Source organism: Anopheles bellator, chromosome 1, assembly GCF_943735745.2.
Source record: "Anopheles bellator chromosome 1, idAnoBellAS_SP24_06.2, whole genome shotgun sequence".
NCBI lineage: Eukaryota > Metazoa > Arthropoda > Insecta > Diptera > Culicidae > Anopheles > Anopheles bellator.
Genome location: NC_071285.1, coordinates 57,352,520 through 57,380,406, shown reverse-complemented (window position 1 = coordinate 57,380,406; position 27,887 = coordinate 57,352,520). Strand labels below are relative to the sequence as shown.

At 51.2% G+C, this 27,887-nt stretch overlaps 1 protein-coding gene across 1 annotated transcript; it reads left to right on the top strand.

Moving 5' to 3' along the window:
- Positions 1-91: 91 nt before the first annotated feature.
- On the top strand, positions 92-25,993 carry LOC131215967 (uncharacterized). The gene is made up of 15 exons (XM_058210363.1): positions 92-509; positions 3,754-3,890; positions 7,678-7,865; positions 7,982-8,481; positions 8,542-8,672; positions 10,644-10,811; positions 16,323-16,352; positions 23,386-23,577; positions 23,661-23,810; positions 23,889-24,124; positions 24,196-24,600; positions 24,675-25,089; positions 25,154-25,544; positions 25,608-25,821; positions 25,888-25,993. The coding sequence occupies exons 1-15, from the start codon at positions 92-94 to the stop codon at positions 25,991-25,993; spliced, it is 3,681 nt and encodes a 1,226-aa protein (XP_058066346.1).
- The last annotated feature ends 1,894 nt before the right edge of the window (positions 25,994-27,887 follow it).

The following is a 27,887-nucleotide window of genomic DNA, read 5'->3' as shown; positions in this document are numbered from 1 at the left end:
GAGGTTCCAACGCTCGCGACGATCGATCTGCAGCTCGTCGGCGGGCCGTAGTAAGCCGAGGAACCGATCGCGATGGTCGCTAGCCGACTTCATGCGCATCCTGCACCTCCCGCAGGACCCGGCGAGCGCCAAAGCAAACGAACTTCCACCAAAAACGCGCCACAAATACGGGCACCGATGGCAACACCGACGCGGCTGGAAGCAAGGATCGGCGGCCCTGGCAGCCCTGGCCCTGCTGGGAGTCCTAATCCTGGCGCTTTCGGCCGCCCTGGCGAGGGCAGCGGACGAAAGCGGGCTGCAGCAGCCTGCAGGCGTCGTCGTCGAGGGAGGCGACTTCCCAACCGTGCTGGCGCTGGCCGGCCAGAAACAATCGTCCCAGCTACAGCAGCAACCACGGTGCGCCCTCTCCGAGCACGCCTGCACCAACGGGCGCTGCGTTCCGTGGGACAAATACTGCAATAATGTTAATGACTGTGGCGACGGCAGCGACGAACCGCGCTTCTGCACACGTAAGTCAGGGCGGGCGGACGGGCGAGCGGCGCATTGTTGGCGCCGGATTGTTGCACACACTCCGAAACCGGCACACGGCATTTGCATCCATCAAACTTAATGGTTTTTTTCTGTTTTAGAAAAAACTGGGGCTGGGGCCCCCGGGCTCATTTATGCGCCGCCATAATGGAACGTTTCCTGTTGTTCCAGCGCGCCCCCACACCCTGGGCGGAAGTGAATCCTGCTTCGTGCCTTCAACCGGTTACATTGTTTTCCGTTTCGGAGCGAAAAACGGCGGAGAAAACATTGTACGAAATCGCGGTACGAGGCAGGCAGGCGCAAGGCGGATATTAGGGTGGCAATTTCTGCTGTGATTTCGTTCCGGTTTTTGGGACAGGCTTTTATCGGGCTCCGTTCTACTTCCTCGCTTTTGTGGTTTCCGTTTTTATTTAATGAGCTTTTTTAATTTGCACGTCTTGTGCGTGTTGTTGCGCCCCACGGCCTAATGAATATCAAAGAGACGGACATTCTCGTAATGTTTTGGAATATTATTGAGTGGTTTGGGTGGTCATTCGTTTTCATAGATGCCTTATAGTTGCTATTTGATTTAGCCTGCTTCGATCCCTATGGGGAATCTGAGAGAATGATAGACTACTGGGGCCAAAAAATATCGGGAATTTTTTTCTTCAGTTGTCCAAATCTGTAACATTTCCTTTAAAATATTCCCAACTGTCCTATGATAGTCGACGACTACTACTTCTCGTTAGTTTTTAGCCATAGTAGCACGTTGCCGTTTATAGCTGTGAGTTAATTTCCACCGCACTTAATGCGTTCTCTAAAGAGGCGATAAAAAAAACTATCTGTTTGTGGATTGAGCACCAATTATGGTCATATCTTAAGTGCAATCCGAACATCAGAATATATTTTTATGATTAAAAACAACTGCGAAAAGGTCATTTATAACCAAAAACAATGTTGCTGCACACTCAAATATGCTCAGCAGAAGCGGAAAAAGGGCATCATTCAAACACTCCCTTTTATATTCAATCAACATTACCGAATGCCAATGTTTCGATTCACCCGAAACCCGGTCCGGTTCGTTGAACCGTGTTGAATCACGTTTATTCTCGGGTGCACCGAGTTCTGCATTACTTTGTGTTCTGTAACGTCAAAAGAGCAAACAAGGACAACACATCCCACACGCCACCAACTCATTTCGCCGTTTTTTCGCCGCCCTCAACATCAATAAATTCAATCCCACTGACGCTGTAATGCTCATGTCGTGCCTCACCATTTGTGCCATTGTAGCTTTCGACACATTCCATGGCACAGGAGAAAAAAAACGCCAATAGATACTCTGACGATGACTTTTGACTGCGCCCTCCACCGGTCCACCACCGCGCCGTTAAAGTGTCGGGTGTTGAATTTCGGTTTGTGCCCAGCTCCGCACCAAGCTAGACCACACAGCAGCACCTGGCGCTTCACGGAAATGGAATAAACGCGCGGTGTAAAATCGATTTTCACCATCGGCTGTCGGACGGAATAAAAAACTCGGCCCTCCGGCGGAACACGGCGTTCGGGGTTGGGAAAAAACTGCATGCATGCATAATATGCCGAGAGCGTTGCGCCGCGTACATCTACCGCTGCGCCCGATATGGCCAATGGCGGCCAACAAAACAACTCTCGGTTAGGGAGTTGCACGAGCCCAGGCAAAGTTGGCTCCGGGTGCGAAAACGCTTATCGGTGCCACGTCAAAGGCCCGGGAGGGCCCCCGAAGGCCACAGAAGGAGCGGTATAAAAACATAGCGCGACAAAGTGGCGTCCTGTTTTTGCACCGTGGCAGGCTGGTGGCCACTCGCGGGTAGCAGCAAAAAACGCCCAGCACCGTTCCCCGGTGCGGTTCCCAGACTTCCGGAAAGGAGCCGGGGAAAAAAAGCCGGGTGCAACCGAATTTCCACATGGCCACCGGAACAATGAAGGTGCACCAATATTGGGCGGGTGCAAAAAGATGATGCACACGTCGAAAGGATGCTCCTGCGGCCGGGGACCGCAATCGCAAAAGAATTGCCTTGTTGACAGCGAGATGGCACGTTCCGGTGGTCCGGACTTCCCGTGTCTCCGGTGGTGGTGCCCACACGAAATTGGTTGCATAGGACCGCGCAGACACACCGGAAGTGCCGGTTAAGACTCGGTCGGCCGGGCGGGTCCCTTATACGGTACTTCGGCTCGATAAAGTATGGAAACTTTTCAACGAAGTTAAACGAAGAATTGTATAATTTCAATTGCCCATTAAATAGTTCATAGGAGTTTACCATCTTTCTTTTCGCTCCATCTGTTACGCCGGTGGTTGCCAAATCGAAACCAGCCATCGAAGCCATTTGAAACAGACCAATCCACAGCGCCCCGATTGGGCTCATAACTTGCTCCGGATCTGACCACCGAATGCGAAGTAAGCAGAAAAAACTAAACCCCGCAAACCAGCGACGGACTACAGGGAGGCCGAAAGGGAGTCGAAAGTCGGAGTCAGCCAAAACAAAGAACGGCAGCCTACAAAAACCGTAACCATAAAGTTGGGCTTCGGCTGGGCACACCGCGTAATGGACGAGAAAATGGCGCGCTTTGCTCCTGGCGGCGCAACCCCATCCGGTCTGATCCGGAAGGCGAAACCCAGGTGTGGATACCCCGGGGAATCGGGTGCGTTGAGAATCGCCTTCGCGGTCCACTTTTTACACATTCCACACTTCTTATGTGCCTCGTATTAATGGATCAGTTCGTTTCGTTTGTGTAAGGACTCCGCTGCCGACATTAAATCCAAATATTAAATTGCATAAAAATTACGCTCTGCGGAACGCAACGGACGCACTCGTAGAAGTAACACATCCTTCAATCGATTGGATGACCAAAAAAAAAAGTCCATCAAGGAACTGAAACCTGTTCACCGTCGATTGACTCAAGTGCTTCACTTGAAGTGATCCACTTTCTAAGCGCCTGATCCTGATCGCCGAACAACCGGATCCGAGTTTCCTGGGTTCGATTCGAACTCACCAACTTGAATTGGCCGCTCTCAAGTGGAGCTCCCGAGCTCTTCAATTATTCGCACCGCCTTTTTGGTGACTGTTTCGTAAAGAAATTTATTCAATTTTGCCTTTTAATCTTTCATTCCGCCGGCCGGAACTGGAGTGTCTGGAGTGTCTGCCGCCGACCGCCGTATTCGAACGCAGTTTGATCCTTTTTGTCATTCTCGCTCTCTCTCTTTCTCTGCAGGGTGCAATCGCACGTACTACGGAACCATCGGGCTGACGTACAATCTGGAGCTGCACCGTCCGAAGGAGGACCGCATTCCGTACGTGTGCATCCTGACGTTCACGGCCGCCGGCGGTGGCTACGGTGACATCGTGCAGGTATGCCTTCCCATTGTCCCACGGTTCGATAAGCCGCCCAAGTGGCGCCCGGTGTGGTTTGCCGGTTTCTTTCCGGCTCTCCGGCGAAAGCCCCGAGCCCGCCGAAAGGAAGGTGTTGACAAACGCCAAATTGGTTTCGGCCACTACTCATCGAGCTTGCTGTCAACGCGCGCCGACCCGACCACCGACATGGGGCTCACGGGCCGATTAATCAATCAACCGCATCCGGTAGCGGGTGCGTCGACGGGATCCGCGAGAGGACCCGTCGGGGACCGGACACCGGAAAACGCAAACATTGTGCCCGTCACGCACCCACCGGAACTGCAGAACTGCGCCGATTTGCCGTCGAATGGGAATCATTTTTTACACTCCCGTGGCGAACTGATCCTGATTTGAGTTTGCCTCCCCGGATCGGTTTTTGTCGCACCGACGGGGGATGGTTTTTGTTCGCGTTCGGCCATGGCCAATGGCGTGTTATTGTTTGTGCTCGGCGTTCGTTGCAACACTTTTGCGAATTTGTGGAAAATACATCAAATTCATAATCCATGTCCGCAACCATAGAAAGCCGCTCACTGCACCGTCGTCGTGTTCGTGCGGCTAAATCGTGAAAATTAGTAAACCCCGAGCACGACCACCAGCGCCCGGCGCATTCAGCCACAAACCCGTGCGGTGGGTGCGAGAAAGTGACCGAAAAACGCAAATTTAATCGATTCACTGAAAGCTTTTTGATGTCTCATCAAAATTTAATTAAACTTGATCCTATGATCGCGCAGCCCGTCGACATCGCGTTCGACAAGCGGGTTCGACTCACCATCGCGGATGGCATCGGTATCACAAACAGTGTACGGATTCGAGCCCCTACTCCGCGGGCGAAATGCACGAAAAAGCATGATGCTGATCCAGAAATGATGAACTATCCTCTCTCGGACCAGCCCTGGGTTATCCCGGACATCCCCGGTTTCTGCCCGGGTTTTGGGGGGCTTGGCGACAATGTTTGATTAAAAGATAAAACGGTGAATGATGGGGAAAAAGTGCCAACTGCGACTGAGCGAGTGCAACTTTTTCATCGCCGCCCAAATTCCCCGGCATCCCTGGGCCCGGGAAGTGAAAATAATCCCCGATGCTGACACACCGGAAAAATGGAGGCGCCTGGTGCCTCACATCGAAACCAATCGAATGGAATGGGCCCGATATTACACGCTGCCAGAGCATTTTTTGGAGTTCAAAAGAATTTCGTTTACAATTTAATGGCCACGCGTGCGATCGACCGGAAAATAGGATGTGCGAGTTCCGAGAGAGTGGCAATATCGCCGGCCTCTTTGTCCACAACCATTTATTAATATTAGAGCTCAAAAATTTTACAATTTTTACGTGTTTCTTTGACCACGAGGCCGAACCAATAGTTACGGTGGATGAAAAGTTTCTTTTCATTAACATTTCATGCCTGAATTTTCTATTGTACCTTGGCGCGCGAAATCCATTGAAATCGATATGGAATGTAATCGAATGTCGACAAATCGACACCCGTAAACGAGTAGCTGTTGATGGCAAAACAAAGCAAGCACTGATGAGCTGAAATCGTTTGACAGTTGAAGCAAACATGGAGAAACTTGCCCGATTAAATCGAATAGAGCGGAACTTAGCTTTATTTCGGATAAAATCAAGATTCATCACCCGAATCGCTCGTGTAATCAAACACCCGGCCAAACCGGCGAGTCGAAAAAGCAAGATCTACGCTGGACCCAAGCTTTCTGCCATCTTCCGCAACAGCCGTTGACATTGTGAACGGGCGCTCACTTTAAACGATAACTGACAACCTAATTCAACCTATTTGTCATGGATCACCTGCGATGGTCGGTCCCGATTCGGGGTCGCGTGGCGAATCGGTGCCAAGAATGGATCGACGTAAGTTTGTGTGCCCGGTGACCGGAACAATGACATAAAATCGAACCGAGTCCAAATAGGTTTTCCCCATCGCAGCCCCCCAGATACTGGTGGTCGAAGGCGAAAGAAAACGCTCGGACCCGAACCAGCGCCCGATCCGTTATTTAATTAGATTCGCTGCCAGGTCCTTGCCAGTTCGCTAGGCAACATCGTGCAAGATGAATCGACGGGCCGTGCTATGTTATTTTCGGTACATTGTCGCGTTACTGTCCAATGGCCTCAATTTCGCGTCGGCGAAGTAGGTGAACTACCCCTGGACAGTGATTGGCGTCCCAACGGTGACGGCTAATAACATGAAAAAGTACCGAAACGATCTGATTCGGGTTACCCGCACACAACGCACAACATGTGCTGCACAATTTTAATGACACCGTTTGATTACACCCGACCACGGAATATTTATTTGTTTGTGGAACGTCATATGATAAACCAATGACGTTAACCAGCGCCAGAAAAAGGCACATTTCGTATCGAGAAAGGAGCCTCTTACGGCAATTTAATGCGAGTGACTTCCAATTGCCTTCGCTGGACCCACCCGAGGGGGGACTCTTTAAATAGCTTTATCGATGCGACGGTGAAGATTGTGTTTGCGTTGGAAACGGGACCAGATTAGATCGATTTATCGGTCAACCACAGAAGCGGCCGGGAACCTTTACGGCGATAGACGCCATAAAATACGCTGACTGCGCTGGTCCTTCTTTTCCAATCGCGGCCAGCAGCGAAGACGCCGATACACCGATACACCGATCGCAGCCGGCAGCCGAAAAGAAGAAAGCCAACGAACGGTGGCCGTCGAACGGCATTGAAAGGGTCCGTAAAACTCAACCCTGTCTTGGAGCCTTAATTTATGAGTATATCGCACGGAACGGCACCACCGCCACCGTGCCCCGACGGCTGCATCGCATAAAGAAGCATATCGTTCCGACGACGACGACGACGACAACGTCGTAATGACGGTGACTTTTGCCGTGTTCAACACCAAACGGCCGTGTCCGAGAATAAAAACCGATTATTATTTGTTGGCCCGGCCCCGGTGGGTTTTTTGGCTAAAAGTCCATAGAAATCAAGCATAAATTGATGAGACGACAGCAAACAGCGTGCCGTTGGGATGTCAAATTGCTTTATTCTTGCCCTATCCTGCTTCCATGGTCAACAAAATGGCTTATGCTTGTCCGGGATGGCTCAAATGTCAATCCATATGCCATTACTTCAGCCCACCATATTTCAAATGATGCACCATCATCACCACCGGGCGGGCAAAAATTATTGGCCACCATTCGTTCCGTCCCCGATAATGGACTCGCTTCGGTGGTCGGTCGGTGTGTAATTAAACCCATCGCTTGCCTTAATCTAATTTACCGACCAATCGGGCCCCGGACACAGTGCCCGGTTATTGGATGTGGACGTGATGTTGCTTGAACGAGCAATCCACTCTGCGGTTGCCACGGCAACGCTCAGCAATCACGATCTCGAAGCACTCGAATCCAGAGTCACCAAATGAAGTGGACCCGACGGAGCGCACCGTCCCGTTCGTGACTAATATCGCAACCACCGTAATGTTAGTTAATTGCAGATTAAATGCAACGTGCCCGAGGCCGCCGAACGCGGACCGCACGTGGCGCACAGTCATTTAGAAACAGGATCTCGCCGCTTGGCGAGAGGTGAACTTTCAAGGGGCCAATCAATGTTGAGTTCACAACAAATAAATACAACCGACTCGTTCTTTGATACTATGAACATCCTGCTAAAAAATCCAGCACCTCAAAGACACCGACAAGCACCAAACGGTCGACCTCTCCAGGACGATGGCGGAACTAAACTTGACCCACTTTTCCCCACACAGGTTACACTGGACAGCTTCACGCTGGGCCGGTTCGTGTCGTACACGGAGAATGGCTGCCCGGACGGTTTCCTGCAGGTGTCGGAGGCGAAGCGGGCCAACGTCGGCGGGATGTGGTGCGGGACCACCTGGGGTCCGGCGATCTTCTACAGCGACACCAACTCGCTCGTCATGACGATAAAACTCTTCAAGTAAGTGCCCGTGCTCGCTAGGGACGACTCCCACGCGACCGGCTGGCCAATCCCGACCAGCCCTTAGACTCCGGCCCTTTTGTCTGACTTTTTATTTTAAATGAATTTCGCCGCAGGCTGTCGCGTGACCAGAGCGGCTATAACTTCGACTTCCGGATACAGTACAAAATGTTGTCCCGGGCCAGTGCGGTCGTGCGGTACGGGGGCGCCCGGCACGAGTACGTCCCACCGTGGACGAACGTCACGTACATCCCGAACTACCCGCTGATAGAGGACTTCACCAACTCGACCGCCCACTCCGAGCACCAGACGTACTCCGAGAGCGGCGGGACCTTCGGTGGACAGCGCAATCGAATGGTGTCCTACGATCCCACGTCCGGATCGTTCTACCCGGCGACCTACGACAACAACCTGACCCGACACGCCGGGACCGACTTTCAGCGGCCAGGCGTCAACCCCTCGTACGGCACGCTCCCCTACGGCACCCTGCCCGGCGATCGCACCTGGAACGGTCCGAAGGTGGCCCTGAACGCGTCCAACGATTGGCTCCCGCTAGGGCCGCCCGGTGGGGCCGCACGTACACCGCTAAATTACACCGAACCGCAGTATTATCTAGGTAAGACGGACCCGCCGCCTGTCTGGCACGGACCGACTGACATGCCACCGAATATTACAGGCGACCTCATGCAGGGGACGTTCTGCTCGCGCATTTTCACCAACTGCGACAAGAAGGTGTGCCGGTTGCAGTCACCCAACTTTCCTGGCATCTACCCAAGAAACCTGACGTGCTACTTCGCCGTTAGACAGGTGAGTGCGCCCCGTAGGCCCCCGTAAAAAGTTTAATCAACTCGAACTGCGAACTCCTGGGCTCCGGGGCTCATAATGCGAAATTGATTGCCAAATCGTTCGCCATTCCCGAATTCAATTTTGCGCCACGCGCAACACATTTAATAAGCCGCCCAGGAAAAACTGTTCCAAGATATCATCAAGTCACTTACCGACACCGCCGGGACAGTAAGTGCACCGCCGAAGCCTTTTGGGGGGTCGTGAAACATTAAAACGGAACGCCTGCAAGGTCGACCCGTTCGGCGTGGATTTCGAGCATCAAACGAGTCCGATCCGACCCGGGCCGGGAAATCGATAACCGACGGCCAGGGTCAGGGCTTGTGGTGGCGACGCACCGTAATCCAATTATCTGATCCAATCTCTGCGCCCGGAGACTACTCCTGGAGGCTCAATATCCGGAAGGGCTGTAAGATGGCTGCCGAAAATCGCCGAGAGATTGTTTCATTATTTTGTCACTCCGAGAACACTCCGGCCCCAACGGCCGTAATTGTGTACTTTCGCTGCCGCGATTTCCACAACCATTAATTATCCAAATGGGGGCCACCCAAAAATGGTTAGGAATCGAGTGACTCTAATAGGGCTTTAGAACGCCTAGCCAGTTAGGACAATTTGCATAACCACGAGCTATGGGATTTTCCAAGAAAGTTTCCCTCGCTGAATGTCAGCGGTGCCACCGCGGAACGGGATCAGCCGGTACAGATTGCGGCTTCTCCCGAGGAAGGGCTTCCATCGTATCTTCCAGCTTCTGAGCTTCTGATGATTGGGGTTCAATATTTTACTTGGCGATTAGAGCCTCATTAAAAGTCACTCGTTACCGCGAGGATGGTCACCAGGCGGCGGATGGTCAGGCCATCCGCTTCGCCGACCCGACCAGAGCAGTGTCCTTCCGTCGAGCGCCAGCCCGTCGTCGGTGGTTTTAATGAATTTTATAAAAGGTGATGAATATTACAGGACGTATTGCAGGAGAAATTTAATTAAACTCTGCAACCAACCTGCAGAGCCGGGTGGCCAATTGACCGGGCCACTCGGTGGAACGGTGCCGGCAGGGCTTTCGCTGATCAAACGCAAGAATTATGGCCCGGGAAAGAATGGAGTGGGACCTACCTTTAAGAACAGCGATTAGACTAGGCAGGCCATGCCACAAACAGGTCGCCCCGGGGCTGACAATGGAATAAATATAAATTCACCGTAATTAGTGTGCCGCTGGCCGTTCTGCTGATGGTGTGGTTGGAGAAAACCCATGTTGTCGCTTCGGATGATTAAGCATTTGCTAGTTCAGGGCCACAGTTTACCATGAATGGGGCGCTTCAGGAGGGTCGTTTCATTCGTTTCATCAGCCGTCGTCCTTCAGTGAACGTAATGGAACCTAGAGCTTAACAACCACATTAAGCTTGCGTTTCGATAATAACATTTAAAGGCGACGATAATCTATAAAATTACGATACGCGGACTGATTACGAGCGAGAGCATTCAAAGAACTTTCACTAAAAATTTCGGCTGATGCTCAAAAACTAGTAAAGTTGTCTTTTGTTCGATAAGCACAGTCTACTAAGTCCATACAACTGTCAACGGCCCCATTAAAGTTTCGTTGGGTTGATCACAGCAACCATTGCAGTGTTAGTTGACCAAAAATAGCTTTTGAAACGTTCACATAATTTTCTTCCAACTTTTAAACCCGTTTCGCGGAAACCTTCGTCACTCTTGGAACTCTTTCAACGCAGCCATGTGTTTAAAATGTGGCCCAGAAATCAATTTAGAAAGTATTCACTCTGCTTTCGCCTATAGGAAAAATCGATTGCGAACATCCGACGACCGAAACCCAAGTTCAATTAATGATGATACTTTCAATTAATCTACTCGTTTACTCTCTCCATATCTCTCCCGGTTTTTTTTTCCTGTTCATTTGCGCCTCAACAACCTGCCACAACCCAGCATGATGTTCCGCCAGGTAAGCATGCCTTCATCGTGATCAGCCAACCGAAGGGCAACCTCGTCTGGATATCGACCGAGGCGTCCGCCGGCGCAGCATCGACCGCCCGGGACGAGAAGGAAAAGTACAGGCCCCGGCTGCAGACCTGGAACGAGTGCGACAGCGTGCAGGTGGGTTTTAGGGTTGGCCATTTCCTCCGATTTACCCTCCGAAAAGAGAGAGTCTAGCCTCTGGCGAGCTGGCTTGCGGTGCAGTTCCGAAATGATGATGCTCCTGCTGCTGCGGTCCCGGTCCCCCTGATGGAGCATCGCAGCTCCTCCGAGCCAGTCCTTTTTGGAATCATCCATCCCCTTTGACGCACCCCACACCCACACCCACACAGACACAACACAAATGCACAAATAAAGCCACAAAACACATGCAAACAGCAACACACTGGCTGGCCGTGAAGCGTTCCGATGAAGTGGCCACAGCGTCGGCGATGGTGGTGGCTCTACTTTTAGCTTTGACCTCATTTTCCTAATCCTTTTCCACCACCTCATCAAAGGGAATCGAAAACGGGGTGAAATAATCCGCCCCGGGAGCGGAGGGCGGATAAAATTGGAAAACCCGGTCCGATCGAAACGCCAACAGCGGATCAGCAGGACGTGTGCTGATGCCATCGGTCGTAATGATGGCACCCACCGAGGACAACGACTACCGGCCGGCCAGCCAGGCTGTGAACAATATTTACGCGGTGCTTCCGGTTCCTGCCGCATGTTTCGCGATGTTCGATTCCTGGGCCGTCCCCAACCTAATCCCTCGTTCGTGGGGCTTCCGGATCGGACGCGCCCATTCGGATTGCATCATTCCGTCCGGCGACACGAACGTGCCAAACGGTGGTGGTGGTGGCCAAATGAACAATTTCCCATTTCCATCGAACACGTCGCAACCGGATCGCATCTGCCGGCGGGTTGTCCTTATTTAAACAAACCACGATACGACGAAGCACCCTCCGTCGATGCCGGAAGACCGGGCCGGGTGTTATTATTGCATTTTCATTGCAAAAACGGCCAACGCCAATTACTCTTCCACGTTTGTTTTCCCCGCGTTCGAGTGTCACTCGAACGTAAGATGTAAGATGTGTCCCATCGTGCCCGAGCCGTGGTGAACGGGGTTTCCGGTTCCGGCTTTGTTATTTACTTCACGGCGCGAACCTTTTTATTTGCCGTTTTTCCACCTTTAGATTCAGCTCCGGGCGCAACAAACGATACCGTTTTTTCTGCGGTTTTCCACTTCCCTCGTTCGGTGGATCGTTTTGGGGCCCATCGAGGAGTGTAATTTCATCCTTTCGGAGCGTCGGGGTAGCAATCAGTTTACTTTGAAAAAAGTAATTCCGAAGTCCGATTACTTTCTCAGAGAATACGACGCGGCGATGGCGAAAAGAAAATCGAAACGAATTCTCTAACGATTCATTTGCGTTGCGTGTTTTTCCGGCAACGCACACACTGTAAGGTTTCGCTCCGCCAGAGTTTCCTTTCATGCTTGGGCCAGGTTTCGTCCTTTTTCTTTTGTACTTTGTTAATTACCTCGACGAGCCGATTTTTTGTGGTGTCTGTTTCCGCGTTCTGTACCCTTTTTTGGGGGCTTCATGCTTTAATGTTTTATTACCCAAAAATGTTGTGTTGTTCTTGGCAATCGACAAAGAATCGACAAAGAAGCACCATTGGCATTTCCCCATTATCAATCGATCGTTTTAGGGTTGATTATCTAACAAAAAATGCGTAACCCAATGTTTATTTGTTAGGCAATCGTCAGGAAAAGCATATGGGTTTTCCGCCGTCCCGAACCTGAAAGTGGCATCTTCTACAGCCTCTTGGTGCTTGGTGTTTACACTAATTAAAAGTGTGTGGTGGCCGGCAACATATGGGCCAGCTGCACGCCAAAGTTTGAACGGAAAGTCAATTTCCTTTCCGACACCAAATGAAATACATTTTTCTTCCGTTCGCTCCGTGCAATGGAAGTAATTATACGATGGTTCGGAACACATTTTCAGTGTCTCGTCTCCCGTTCCGGGGGTCGAACGCCGGGACCGATTTCGTTGTCCATTTTCTATTTCACTTCATTGGGGGAAACCGGATCGCCATTTCACGAAGATGGAGATCAATCGGGTTGCCGGTTCGCCAGCCCAATAATGGTTTCATATGTTTTTTGGTGCAACGTTTAGCCAAACAGAATGATGCCCGAACATAATTTGTAGATGCAGTTCTCGCATCACGGCCCCAAAGCCGTCCGTAAACCATCCCGGTTTTTCGGGGTTGGCAGACATCTTCATTAGGTTCCTTGAAAACCGAACGCTCGGTGCAGAAGGTTTCCTTCCTGGTTTCCAAAATAGAACCAATCAATGAAGCTGCCCTGGCGTTGGGTAAGGATAGCGAACGAGCGAACTGAAAGTGAGTTTTAGACTCGGAAAAAGAACTGAGCAGATTAAGTTTCACTTACCTAAAAGAACTCTGGATGCGGACGTGTTCGGATGCTTAGGGATATTGGCCGCACATAGAACTGGTTTCTTTGAGGCGAAGACCCGCGAACTATTGGTGTCGATTAGCCAGCTTTATAACGCGATTACCCCCGAGCGCTATCGGAGAAGGAATTGTATTTAATTTTTTAATTTAATTTTTATTTTGGTACATTTTTTCAACTCGCCTTACGAACAATCGAAATAATTTCCATCGAAATGAGCGACTGGCCCCAACGGCAATTGCGCGGGCAATAAACAGGGAATGTGAACCGATAAAAATAATTGCGATTCAAATGCGCTCCGGATGTGCGGCCCACCGTACTGTGTAATCGGATTATTTTTCGCCTTTGCACTCCTTTTTTTGTGTATTTGCCAACAGCAAAAAATATGCCCAATCTGCCAAAGTAAAATCTGTTTTTGATGGGCCGCGCGAGTTTAATGTTAAAAAGCCTCGCAGCACTCAGAATCAATAAAAATCTCGATTGCTCACTGGCCGCTGGGCCAATTATGTGGCCGTCGGGAATGAGGAAGCCCTCAGTCTCTCCTCCGCTTCCGCGCACTCTGGAGGACAGTAGTTTGAGCGATGGAGCCGAATGGTTTCGCCAAATCCCAAAGGTTTCGCCTCGCGGCTCGAAACTTTGGCATGCACTCGTCCGCGTTCGGCGCGAAGCGCGTTGAAACGCGCTGTCAGCGAGCTTTCCCGTATTTCGACCGACAACCCCGCCAGGATTGGCGTGTTGCTTGTGGGGCCCCCGGGTCCACTGGTGGAACTTTTACGCAGTGTGTAGCGCATTGCCGCGATCGATTAGCGCGAACGCTTGGCAGATTTCCATCTCCTTCACCCAATTCTCCCAATTCGTGTATGTGCCGATCTAAACAAACCCGTTCCGGCTGTCACGGTAAACGCTCCGTACGCACAGATCTGGGTCAAACGAAGCTAACCTTGGTTGGGAAAGTGCTCCACAATCGAATTGATCCCTCAAACGGCCAGGTTGCTTGGACTCGGCGTCGGCCACGGCGAGCGTAGAATCGGGTTGGGAAAATAAATTATTTTTATTAAAATTCAAAATTCGGCGGCCCAAGAAACGTGCCACTTTGATGTGAGGATCCGACACCCGACCCGACGGTATGTTTATAGATGAGCTACGAACGGGCCATCTTGTGGGCCAAGTTTTCCTTCAATGCAAATTCTTTAAACAACTATCGACGTCAAGTTGAAGCGTGCCGGAGCACCTGCAAACCGTAGCGTAGAAGTTGTCCAAGTCCAAGACAAGCTAAGGCCCCGAACGAACAATGCCGACAGACAGCGATCGAAGCGAAGCGAAATTGTAATTGCAAATGACCCCGAAAATGTTGCACGGCTAGAGATGGCCCCCTTGCGAGAGAGGACCTTGCCGTCGGCATCAAATATTCAGCCACTTGGCCGACGGCCGACTGACCTTGTTCCGACGGGCGAGTCGCTCAGTTTTCACTCTCCGTCCGGCCACAGCGTCCGAAATTCAAAGTGTTCATCGCACCACCTCGATAGCGCCATGCTAAAAGTAGAACACATAAATTAGATTCGAAATACAATCCATAAATTATCCTCATCAATTACTACCCGGCCCTGGCACAGGAAGGATGACTTTAAAAAAGGATGACAAGCAGAACCAGTTGCTTCGCAACCGGCAGGGATCCCGCATGTGCAGGATGGTATATGTTTATGCCGATATCAATATTTACCATCGGCCACCGGAGGAGCTGGGAGTCTACCAGGTGGGTTTCTCGCCCTTCGTTTGCCCTCGAAAGAGCCGTACTTCTTAAGCGACCTGCTTGTGACATGAATTTATTATCTCTCATGTTGCGCCAGAATTCCGGCAAAGGGCACAGGCCAGTCGGGAGTCGAGTCTGTAACGTTCCCCGGAACCACACGGTGCTGAACCATGGATTGAAAGATTATGATGTATACTATGAATATTTAACGCTCCTCCGGGGCGGCGTACCCCGAAGCGCATTGAGTGCAACGATTCGATGCATTTCCGACCATTACGACCTCCCGGAACGTGATGGTGCACGGTGAACTCCCGGCGAGGGTTATCGACTGTGATAGGTGTACTAAGAGTGAGCCATAAAGCTCACTTTGTATTGGGCTGTAAGTTTCAGAACCGGAGTATTGGGAACCAGTGGCACCGGTCACCGGTCAATCACGGAGGTGTATCGGATTCGCATTCGGCGACAATCTCCCCGATCCGGTGTAATGAAACAAAGGGAGCTGAAGTCCGACGCGGAGATTTATGGAACCTCACGGGACGCAGATGCCAAAGAAAAATTCAGTTCCCGGAAAAACGGAAACTTTCACGCTTCCGTGCCCGCGGGGCCATTCGGAAAAGAAAACTCGACTTTCGAACTCCGGTGGAGTTCCATAAATTCTCCGCATCCCCTCTCCGGCCAAAACACTGCAAGTGAAGCTGCCGTGACAGTGACGTAGGGGAGAACTTTTCGGACAACAGCCGGAGACGGGTGGCCACATTTTTTATTAGGGGAATTACAAAACCCAAACACGGGAGGGAGGGCGTCCGCCAGTGGAACTTCCTGTTTTTCGCGCCCCGCAAATTTATCTGCCAACTTCTGGAATTCGACTTTCGGTTGCGGAGTCGAAGAATTCGGCCAGCTGTTCCGGAACCGTCACCGTGATCGACACAACAATAAGTATTGTTGAGCTGCCACCACACAAACACACCGACACGCCACCAGCCAGAACACGCACTGCACTTTACACACTCTGCCATCCGATCGACGTAGAACCGTAGAGCTTCTCATACATCCGCCATCAGCAGTGTGCCATCGGGATGGGAGCCCTCACCGCGCGCGTTACCATTTTGTAGTGGCAGCGTTAAAATTTTACTAAATTTAGCTGTAGTTGTCCACCATGGCCTAAACGTCCTGTGAAGCCTTCGTCTGCAGAGTCTCTCGAAGCAGCACCGGCTTCCACCATCATGCGCGCTCATGCTGGCTGGCCTCGGCCATCGGTTTGGCTGGCTGACGATTAGCTTCTGTTTTATCGTATTGTCTTCCCTTTTTTCTCTTTCTCTCTCTCTCATACCCGTTCTATGTGTTTGTGCGTACTTCCCTAATGTACCAAACCCTAACGCGCCACGCGGTACGCCTGTCGTGTGTATTCGCTTGCATTCAAACGCCACAGGACAGCTCGAATCCGAAGTGGAAATCAACGGTAATGTGTGTCACTACGGGACGTCCCGACGTGTTAGCTCGCTCGCTCGCTGATTTTTCCGTTCCGTTTCCAGTTCCGTTACGTTCGTTCGTTCGCTCGTTGGGCCACGTTTCCGTTCCGTTAGAATTCCTACTCTCCGCTCCGCCTGTGGAGCCTCCGCCGTACGCTTTCTTACTCACACGCGCCACCTTCACGCACCTCTCGAGGCCCAGGCCGCCTTTCAGGCCACCAACTCCCCACCTCTGATTGGTTGATTGATTGGATTTGGGTGCCCAAAATTGCCAAACACTAAGCCCTCCCTAATACGCCCTTCCAAGTCACACGGTTGTAGTTTGGGCACGTAGATCCTCGGATATCGGTTCCTGGCTTGTTACACAAAGCACATTTACACGGTTCTTCGAAGGACAGCTTCGTTTCTGAAAGATAAGAAAGATCTCTTTTAATCGAATCCACGGCGCTCGGTACCTACCTCAGTAGTGCATTAAACTGGACGGACACACAACGGAGTGCCTCACAGCCTTCAAGATAATTAAGAAAGGCCACGCTGGGTGTGCGTCAGAAAAATTACGCTCCTCGCAGGTAAAATGCTTCTGCCACACTCCGGTAAGTCAGCATTAGACGGCCGGGCGTCCGTCACTCTCCGCAACGCAGACTTTCCTTGCCAGTTCTTCGACTAATCTGAAGCGGTGATTATGAAAATTAAAAAATTACCTTTCGCCCCGAACACTGCTGCTGCTGCTGCCGTTGAGCTGAAAGCTAATTTATATTATGCACCACACACTGTTCAGGTCTCAGAGCTATCCGGCCGAACGCATGTGTTGCTGAGCCCGAGGAGCGATCAAAGCTTTTTCGGGCGCGAGGGAGAATATAAATCAACCCGCGTGTGCCCAAGGATTACCCATTGCCAGGCAAACAACAACGACGGCCGCACCGGTCGTGGTCGGGTGTATCATTTTTCGTTCCCTTGCGCCCCGAACCGCCGGTGCACCGTCAAGTGGGCTTGGCGTGGCTCGAGTAGCTCGAGTATGCCGGAGAAGCCCTCAGACACCGTCGCCCATCCCGACGACGACGAGCATGGGCGTAATCTCGCCGATAACAGACGCCGAGAAACGTGGGACGCCACCAAACAGACAGGCAAATGTATGGAGTTGTAATACGAGCACCTGACAGCGCCAGCATCAGACCATGCGCTGCCTGTCGGGCCCGATTGCTCAATAGACCCCCTAAATAGACGAGCGGCCAGAGAGAAGGCAGCGTCTTCCTCCCGGGCGGTCTTTAGCATATCCTTCCCGCACCCGACCAACTCGGGATTTTCATTGGCATACTCTTATCTTTCAATTTTCGCCAGATTTTCCTCCGCCAGACCATGGCCGTTGTCTTAGTTCCCTTTTTTTTGTCCGTTCCGCACGTCACCCGAAGGCTTCACTATCTTGCCGACGGATGCCGACGGAAGATAACGCACCTTGCGTGCCGAAAGGAGCGCAGAATAATATTGTGATGCTGAGGCCGTTCGGGAGATTACGGTGGAAATGGATGTGCGATTACTTATTAGGTAACTGCCTCAAAACGACCGCACAACCGCAGTGTTGGCAGCCGCAGATAGCCGCGATTCATTAATCGGATTCGATCGGATCGCTTTAAAGAGGAATCACGGATGAGCCTTCCCGGGCAGAAAAGAAAATCCCACAAACGGACGCGCGCAGTGTTGGAGCAATCAAATTAATTGCGAGCGAATTGAGCCATTACAGCAGCCGAACCGGTGCCCTGTTCCCCGTGCCGTTTAGATATAATATTTCACTGCCGTTTCCATTGGTGGATTCCATTCCTGAAACCGACCGTATTGCGGTAATTCCCGGACCGATGGCTGCCCATCAGAATGGGTGCCGTTTGATCCCTTTTTGGCAGGATTTTGGATAATTCGCAAAATTCGACATTCGACGGCGGGGGTTCACGAGAGCGCGGTTGCGGTTTGTGCGGTCAATCCCGTAACCCACCCGAGCCCGCCGGCCGGCCGGACCCGAGAGCCCAATAACAATCCATTTTCATTTCCATTCCATTCGTTCGGGTTTGCGGGCGAGTTTTGTGCTGGGAAAATTTGAAGAGGTCTTCCCACTTCACTCCACTCATCTCGCGAGCTGCCTCGTCTGCAAATCCTTAAGCTACCCCTCCCAAGAAGGGATAGCGCATTAATCACTGCGCCGCGCATCCCGAAACACTTTGGGGTCACCACCGGATTGTGGCAGTCTATCGGCGGGTTTGTGCCTGGGAAACCTTCTTCTTCTTCGGGAAGGATTAATTTTGCATTCGCCAGAGTTCTTTTAATTCAATCAGATAAAATCGCGTTCGTTTGGTGTTTGCCGCTTGGGGCAGGCAGCATGATGTGGGTAACGAGGCGAAAGCCTCGTAATTATTACACTCGGCAGCAGCCGCAGCACTGGTAGCAAGTAAATTGTGCTTCGAATCCGATTCCCCGATTAAAGCGGGACTTACTTGTTTGAAGAATGCTCTCGGGATTACGGAAGAATTTGCTTCAAAAGTTTAGGGTTTCCTTCCGCATGGTCAGCTCAAAGAATCTTTTTCAATTATCAGCAAACAGCTTCATCAACCAAAAGCATGTCCCGAGGCATTCAAAACTTTAGTCAAATGGAATCGGTTGAAATCGGTTATTGAATCGGTTGAACGTCAAACGAACACAATCGAGAAGGCGTTGAACCCCGAAGTGTTCGGTAACCATCGATTCAGCTTCCGAGCACTCAAAAGAAAGAAATAGTGGCCCCTGTGTTGCTAATGAATCAGTTAAAACTCATTCGGCCAGTTCACGCACACTAAAACTGGTGCCATTTTTCACTTACCTGGCGCTGTCTACGCCATGAGCATCGGCCAGGGCCAGGTCAGACAGGGACTCAGAAAAAGAAAAACACCAAATCATCACTATCGAACCGGAACATTTCTTTCCAAAACAAAGGCCACATCACATGGTAGGCAATCAAACAAAAGAATTTTCTAGCTTCACTTGAACGAGGATTCGGTCGCGCGCAGGTGGACGTGGCCATACGGTTAGAAAGCCGAACAGAGACTGCCGATCGTTCTCGATCGTGACCCACAGAATGGCACGCACACAGGGTCACAACGTCCACGGGATTAGATCGTACACTCGTACTCAATTGGAGTGATCTGCCACGAGGCCACACAAAGATTTTCGTGCGCCATCTTTTGATTTATCACACACTGTGGCGTCATTCAATTATATTAATTACAGCACATAGGGTTTTAATTAACACCGTGCACAATCTGAGTTAAAAAAGATTGACGATTGCCGATAACTTAACCAATCGATAACCGACCGTTGGCTCATTAACCTCGGGCCAGCCTTTCCGGGAGCCAACCATTACGGGGTTCGCAAGGCGCACGTGTGGCGCATACACATCGGTCCCAAAAGCGAACGAAACGATGAGCTAACGATTCTCACAAGCCCATTGGGAGCCCAGCTTTACGTGCTTCTGTTTACCCTCCACATTATGTGGGCCTTTCCCCCGGGGGGGAAAGTGGCACGAAGCGCCCCATTCGTCTTCACACCCTCGAACAGGTTACTTACGCAGGTTCCGATGAACGCCGGCGAAACCACCGCGGGGGGAAGATGATATGTAGAAATTTGTGTACATTTGAGCCCCCATTTTGTACCGAAATTCTCAGTTCTCGCCCCGCGTCTTACGGCCGGAGATTTTCGTCGGCTGTATTGTACTTTTGCAGCTTACAGGAACGTGGCAGTTAATACGGTTTTCCGTGGGAGTGGTTAATTTCATTTCACAGGCTCCCCAGGTCCTGGGCCCCATAAATCGGTGCACGAAATGAGAAAAAAGGCCCAAGAAAAGGCGGCATGAATCGATAACTTGTTTTCGGGCGGAGTTTAAGAACAAACACAGGGACTGGCGGAGAGGGCTTTAAAAGTTTCGCACAGTAAACCGGGGGCCAGGGCGATGAGAACGGTCGACATTGATGCCAAAAAGTAGGGAACCAACCAAACAGAAAGAAAAGCATTGTTGGGGATGTCCGGATGCCACAATGTAAAGCCGAGTGATACGGGATAATTTATGCAGGCCAACGAGTAAATCGGGACGAGGGACGAAAAGTTTCAGCAGCACTCGACACCGGAGCAGAGGAGGGCCACTTAATCTACCTCATAATCAAAATACCCCAAAATGGTCTATGGTCGCTACTTGAGGCGGCCCGCGCTTGTGATCCCGCCGGCACTCCGGATCCGGATTAGCAATTTTTGATCGGAAGCTCCCGGAATAGTTCCCCGAAGTGGCCGAAAGCGAGATTTAATTATTAAATTTGTTGATCTCACTTTTTTGGGTGCCACTTTGTCACTTTTTTAGGCGAAAGGATGCGCTTTCGCTACTTTGCAATCCGGGAACCCATCCGGGTGGGTTTCCTATTTCATGTTTCCCCCCCGACAACCTCGCATGTGCTCCGGCGGGGGGGGTGCCTTTGCATAGACGACATGCTGCGACAGATGAAGCATAAATTAATGAGTCGTGAAACGCGAGCACGGCTTCATTCCTTGCTGAAGTGGTGCTGTGCTTGAGCGCCTCTGACGGGCGCTCTCCCGTCCACAGGACGGCGTGTCACGAGGAGACAGTGTTGCTATGGGCTCAACACATCGCTCCGAACCACTATCCGCAGGCTGCACAATGCTCATTAAAATTGTAAATTCTCCATTTATTACTACTCCGTTCCGTTTGGTTTCGCGAGAACGGTGAGCCGGAACCGGGGAACCCTTGCACGACGACGACGACGACTAGAACCTTAGATGCGAAATTCATTCATTTGCAAGCATCTCTTGCAATCTTTTACAACCGTTTTCACGACGCACGGCTCAGTGTCACTAGTTTTGAGCATGGCCTGACACAACGGCCCCGCAATCTAATCACCAGCCATCCTGCGGAGTGCTCCTTTAGAAACACAACAAATACAGCCTTTTTGTTGCTTATTGTGTGTTGTTTTAATGATTTCATGAGAACCCCCTTAAAATGCTGCAAGACGTCCTTTTCTTCAGGGAAGTATCCCAAGCGAGCCAGCCAGAACACTGATGATGTGCGGTGATGGTGTTAGAAATTTATTAAAAATCAATACTTTTCTATACAAAATCAAGCAGCTTCGGACCGCAGCGATAAGTGACCCCGTCGTCCTGGTCCTCTAGACGTCTTTAAACCCAAGCCGCCGGTGCTTGATTTGATTTCATTTCGGACGACCCTTTCGACCCAGCCGCTCCGATCCGTGTGCGAATTGTAATCGAATTATTGCTCGACGCCATCAAACTTCACGCGCGCTGGCCGCAGCACGCTGACACAACGGAAAAGAGAATCCTCGGGAAAAAGGAGACGCTAGCAAAATATAGAAGGTTGTGCCGTACGGGGAAAACTGACACCCTTCGGTGGACCGGTGGACGGTGAAAGAAAATCGATAAAATTTCATCTCGGTTATCAACAAATAGCTCTCGCCGCTCTCGACGAAGACGACGTTCCGACGCGCTCCTCCAGAGGGAGTTTCTGACTGGCACTGGAGTGTCGTAAAAATGCCAGCCGCCGATTGGCGATATTGGCCCGGCCCGCTGTCGCTGTCGTAAGCACTTTTTATTAGTTATTATCGGGATTCATTATCTTTGCGTGCCCCGGGACACGTTGGGACCGACCGAGCCCCATTGCGATCGTCCCAGTGCGGGCGGCAGCCCAAGGACTTTTCCGCTTGGCAGTCATCGAAGCCACAGTAAACGTGTGTTTATGTGTGTGCACATGCGACTCGTAAATAATGTCAATACGTCCGAGAGCATCGCGGCCCCGTTTACTGTGGAGCGTGTAGCAATCGAAGACGAACGGAATAGATTTATGGATGAGCCGGCCGGAGCGAAATGTCATTTAGAAATCAATACTCGGGTCCTAGAAACCCGTGGTCCCCGTGGTTGTGGTGCATCCCGGGAATGCACCCGAGAAAGCCATTACTTACAGGAGCTTGGGGCTCGGAGAGCATTCAACAGTGCGCTTTGATGTAAGGAATGGGCGCATCGAGAAAGTTCAAAAGGACACCCACTTGTTAATCGGTGCGTCATCGAGAGCGCCGGGGACCACTTTCGGTACATCGCATCCCTGGTTCATTAATTAACCCAAAGGGGACTGCGTTCCGTTTTATGTACCCGATGGACGCAGGAACCCATCCAATTCTCGATCAAGCGCGGCACGGTCGATAAGGCTGAGATTCCTGCGTTCGATTGTAATTTGCGTGCCAGAGAGCAATCGGAGTCTAATAACAGTCACCGTGCTGCATTCCTTGCGGTGAGCTGCTCACTGTCCCATAATCTAATGTCAAATAGCGAATCCTGACGTCGACTTCTAGACCCTACAAAGGATAACCTCAACCTCAACACACAGTGCATGCAAGTTGCCCCTATTTTTTCCCGTTTAGTTTCTTCGTTGTTACTTTCTTGTATGTTTAGAACTCAACGGCAAAGTTCAAGCAAAACGCGTGAGTTTATCATGCGGCGATTGGCGAATTTCCACCGATTGGCGATTGTGTTACCGAAATCAAATTGTCCTGTCCACTTTAGCGGAACTTGCTGTTGTTCGGCCATGTTTAGACCCAAGTGGCGTAATGTACGTAGTGTTTGTAGGTCTTGTGCAACGAGTTGTTAAATGTTTTTGTATACAAAAAAAAGTCACCGCTTGCTATAGAGTATGCCAAAATGCCACTAGAGCGTCCGTCCCACCGTGTCAAAAGTGTCATCCCATCCTACAGTTGCCTTGCAAGACTCCTGCGATGTCATCTCGTAGAGTACAGCACCCCACATTCCCAGGATTAGGCCTTCTCGGACCTCCTCACTCACTATCTCCCATCACATTTTCGCATCTATCTATCTCTCTCACTCTCTCTCTCTCTCTCACCGACTTCGTTCGAAACTCACCTGCCCGAATCGTAGTAACCATCGCCGTGAGTGCGGCATCCACACTGAACCGTCGCCATTTTTCCCATTTCGCAGGACTACATTACCGTTTACGATGGTTACACGACACGCGATCCGATCATCCTGAAGATCTGTGGTGGCGGTCAGGCAATCCCGCAGGCGATTTCCAGTGGCCCGGAGCTGCTGGTGGAGTTCACCACCTCACCGTACGGAACCTTCAACACCCCGCAAACCAGTGGCCATTCACTGCACGGCTTTCAGCTCGAGGTAAGCCCATCCGCTGTCAGCGTGGAATGCGGATTAGAGATCCTCCGTACTTACTTTGTCTGTCTCGCTCCCCGGCGACACAGGTCTCGGTCCGGTTCGTGGACGTCCAAACGCCAACCTACGCCAAAAGCAAACGAATCTGCGAGTTCTGGCTCCGTGGCACCGGACACGGTGTCCTGCAGAATCCGTTGCACTCGCTAGCACCCAACACCACCTGTTTGTACCACCTGCAGGTAAGTGGACGCGCGGTACAAACTTCTCTCATTTAAACTTCGGCGATGGCCAATAACCGGGAATCCGGGAATCCCCAGGGAACGGAAGCTCGGGCACTGGATGCCATCAACATTCCACGTCGATCGGGTGCGCTGTCGACCTCCCCGACCCGGTTCAAGGTGTGGCTGTCGGTGATGAAGTTCGAGCTGGCGCCCGAGTTTGGGGCCACCGAGGAGCAGCTGTTGCAGTACCAATCGAAGGAGGACTGCAGCGGAATGCTGCGTATCTGGGACGGGCCCCTGCGAGAAGTTCCCATCTGCAAGGACATCGATTGGTGCGAGCTTTAGCAGTATGCCGGTACGCGGCACCGATGGCCACTAATTTTCCCCCGTTTGCCCATTGCAGCCTAATGACCGACAAGGATGGAACCCAGCGGAGTAGCATCCGTTTCGGGGCGAACTCCACGAACATCATAGCCCGGTATTGCCGCGGATCGGTGCCACGATCTTGTGACCACGGTATCCTCAACGTCAGCAGCTCGCGGCCGTGCACGCTGTCGGAAAGTTTCGTCTCCAGCAGTGACTTTGTGACGCTGGAGTTGAAGACTTCCGACTCGACGGTGCTGCGGCCACTACAGTTTGCGCTGCGGTACGAGTTCGTGGATCTGCTCCAGGATGGCACGGCCATTTCTGGGGAGAGTGAGTGCAGCCGGCGGTTTGCCAGCAGTCAGATGGAACGAAAAGGTCCACATCCGGTGCGGAGCGTACGAAACATCTTCCTTTTCGGTCGCGGTGGAGCGCGCCATCTGCAGTGAGTTCAGTCGGGGAAGACCGAGGGTGGCCGTTTTAAGGGTTACTGAATCCCTATCTCTCTCTAATTGGCAGTTGCGTTTACCGCTTTGAGGCACAGCGTGGCGAACGTGTACGGCTCGAGATTACCCGAACGATGACCGGAAATCGGACGTGCGATTCGCGCGTTGATCCGGATACGGGACGCTCTTACTGCTTCGGAGATAGCTCCGCACGGGTGGAAATCTTCGAGCGTCCGTGGCACGAATCGATCCTGTTTCCCCGTGGCTGCGTTTGCAATTCGACCAACCGCTCCTACCTGCCGATCGTGTTCACGTCGACTGGCCGCGAGGTCGAGATACACTTCAGTGCCGGCAACATGACTAACGACGACGACCCGGACTCGCTCAACTTCGAGGCATCGTACGAGTTCATCAAGGGACCGATGATGTGCAAGGATGTGAGGCGCAAGAACGCCATCACCGGTGTGGTGAACCTGTCCTCCGGGGATGTAGGTTGATGCCCCGGGGTGGTGCCCAGCGGTCACTCGGCTAATGTCTCTTCCCCACACACAGATCGAGTGTCGCAATCGACCGTGGCTTATCGAGCCATCGTACGATCGGTATCTGTACATTCGCCTCCGGGGACTGTTTCTGCGCAAGTTCAATCCGGGTACGCCGTTGACGTACAACGCCAGCTTTAGTGCCGTCACACCGATCCGGTGCTACACCAAGGCACGGGTTATCATCACGAATGGTGAGGGCATCTCGGTGACCGCTTGCCCCCTGCCGGATGAATCGAAGCACCAGCACGTGGTGGAGGTTTTCAGTGCCGGCTGGGGTCGTAAGCACCCGTTCTTCGGGCCGGAAACGTCACGCGTCGTATCGGTGGAGTTCCTGAACCCGGAGGACGGTCAGTACGCCTTCAGTTGGCTCGAGCTAACGAAACGACCCACTGCTAGTTACGGTAAGGCCATAGCCTCATGTCTGCATGATCATCAGTTCCTAATTCTTCTTCTTCTGCCATCAGCTCTGGTGCAAGAAGAATGTCCATACCTTTGTCCCGATCTGAACGCTTGTGTTAACGCTTCAATCTGGTGCGATGGCATCGAACAGTGTCCGTCGGGAGAGGACGAAGCTTTCACGCACTGCTCGGCGCTCCTACGGCTTCCGGCCGAAGTGCTGGCCGGGTTGAGCGTCCTGCTGTTGGTGTTGTGTTGCGGACTCTTTGGGTATCTCTACAGGTTGGTCCATCACCTGGCCGTCGATTGGCAGCACTTCTATAGCGATTCCTTTGGTCCTTGTTTCAGAAAAATCAAACGCAACTGTCGGCGAACGAGCGTACTGCAGACGCGCCTCAAATCGCTCAGCTCGATGGACACGGCCGTGTTCGAGGACAAGGAGGTGATTTGCTGACAAAACGACAATTCTGTACGGTACGTCGAGATCGACCGCGTCACCACGGTCTGACCGCGCCAACGAACCCCCCGCAGAGGTTCTGCCGTACAGAATTGTCTTCCCACAAAACCCAATTGCCAAACAACCAGATGGACTGAATGGACTGCAAACCGCGAGTTGGAGTTGCGTTTTTTATTTAGATTTTTCGCTCTCTCTCTATCTCTGTCTCTCTCTCTACCGATCTTTACACGTTGCGTTACCTAGCAACGGCTGTCGAAGGCCACCAATCGTACTAAAAAATCAAACCAAACCATCATACCTACTACTACTACTTGGCTATGAAAAAGAAAAAAATTATAATTACTAGAAAAACGAAACAGCATCTACTTAAGCTGCTCGACGTATCACGTAACTAGAAAAGACAAGTTAGAAATTCTGATTCTACTATTTTACTAGGAACACCGGAGTAGAGATCGGCGATCAACTTCGTTGCACCCCAATTTGGGTGGGCCACGGTACACTGAGTGGTGGACTTCAGTGGCCACTGCTACTACTACTACTACTACTATGTACTACGTTTTAGTATTACTTCTAGTAAAACGGCTAACATGAGAGGGAAACGGATGGTGTTATGGTCGATCAACTACACACAAAGGAACACTTGCAAAAACGAGAAGCAAAAGACTAATGACTCCGTTAGCGTTAACCCCAACCCGAGCCCCATTGTTTCAGGGAACTGTGGATATGAATCAAAATCTTTTGGGTAACTAAAAAAGTGAAACCATTTCTCTAACGTAACGTTTTTACCAAGCAAGTCTCAGCAAGATTCAGCAAAAGAAGCGACGAAACACTTGTTCTGGCTACGGTCACGGACCGAGTCCTATCGAGCCCCTTGTAGAGAGCTTTTAATTAACAGGATTATCTAACCGAAACGGAAAACGGGATGCTGAAAGTAAGATTTAGTGGACGAAAGCGGGCGAAAAAACTCTGATTGAGCACGAGAGACAAAGAGACAGAGCGAGAGAGAAGTGGTTAAATTAAAGAGAAATAGTAAAGAAGGAAACCGTAGAGTAGTAGAACTTTCATAACGTTCATTAACTAATTAACTAATGTCATTAAAAAAGAGAAGCAACGCGTAAATCGTCGGGATGATGGTTCCCGCAACAAAAAAAGAAAACAAAAACGGTTCAAATAGCAAACAGGATAATGAAATGGATTAAATCAAACACTTTAAACGTACGCACGGGTGGGGTGTGCATTTTAAATTGAACAACTAAACTAAAATATTCTGATATATGATACAACGTAGAGGACGGCACTCTGGCCCGGCCCGCCATTCTTGTTATGAACGCGCGGAACCGCGAGAGCAACGGAGCAGGATTTAAGCTTAATACTAGAGAAAAAGTAGTAGAATAGAAACTAGAGAAAATAACATGTTTCACACAACAAAGATGTAGGTCTGTTGAAAAGTTTTGAACGCATTGTTAGTCAGCGAGAAACGGCGCGATAGGATGTAGACACGCAACACGCGACGGCCATCGGCCGAGTGGTGGTGGTGCAACTAGTGTGGCGGCGGAACCAGAAGCCCCAACCAGTCAGTCACTACCCGTCACTCCCCGCAGTGGCACCACACATCGTTCTTCCTCGATCGTTTTCTCTCGAACGGACCAAAAACCAAAATGATATTTGCTAGCAACGATGGACAGGCGGTGGGTCGGTAGGCGGCAGGATATGTGTACATACAAGGGCCGGATCGGTAGCGGAAGCGACGACAGAGATTTCGGAGACGCCGGATGACGACGGACGACGACACATTGGTTGGAAAGTAGCTAAAGTTTTGTTAATCCATTCTAGGAAATGTTGGAAAAGAGCCCTATTTTGAGTGTTATCAGTTTGAGACGCGTTGTTGGAA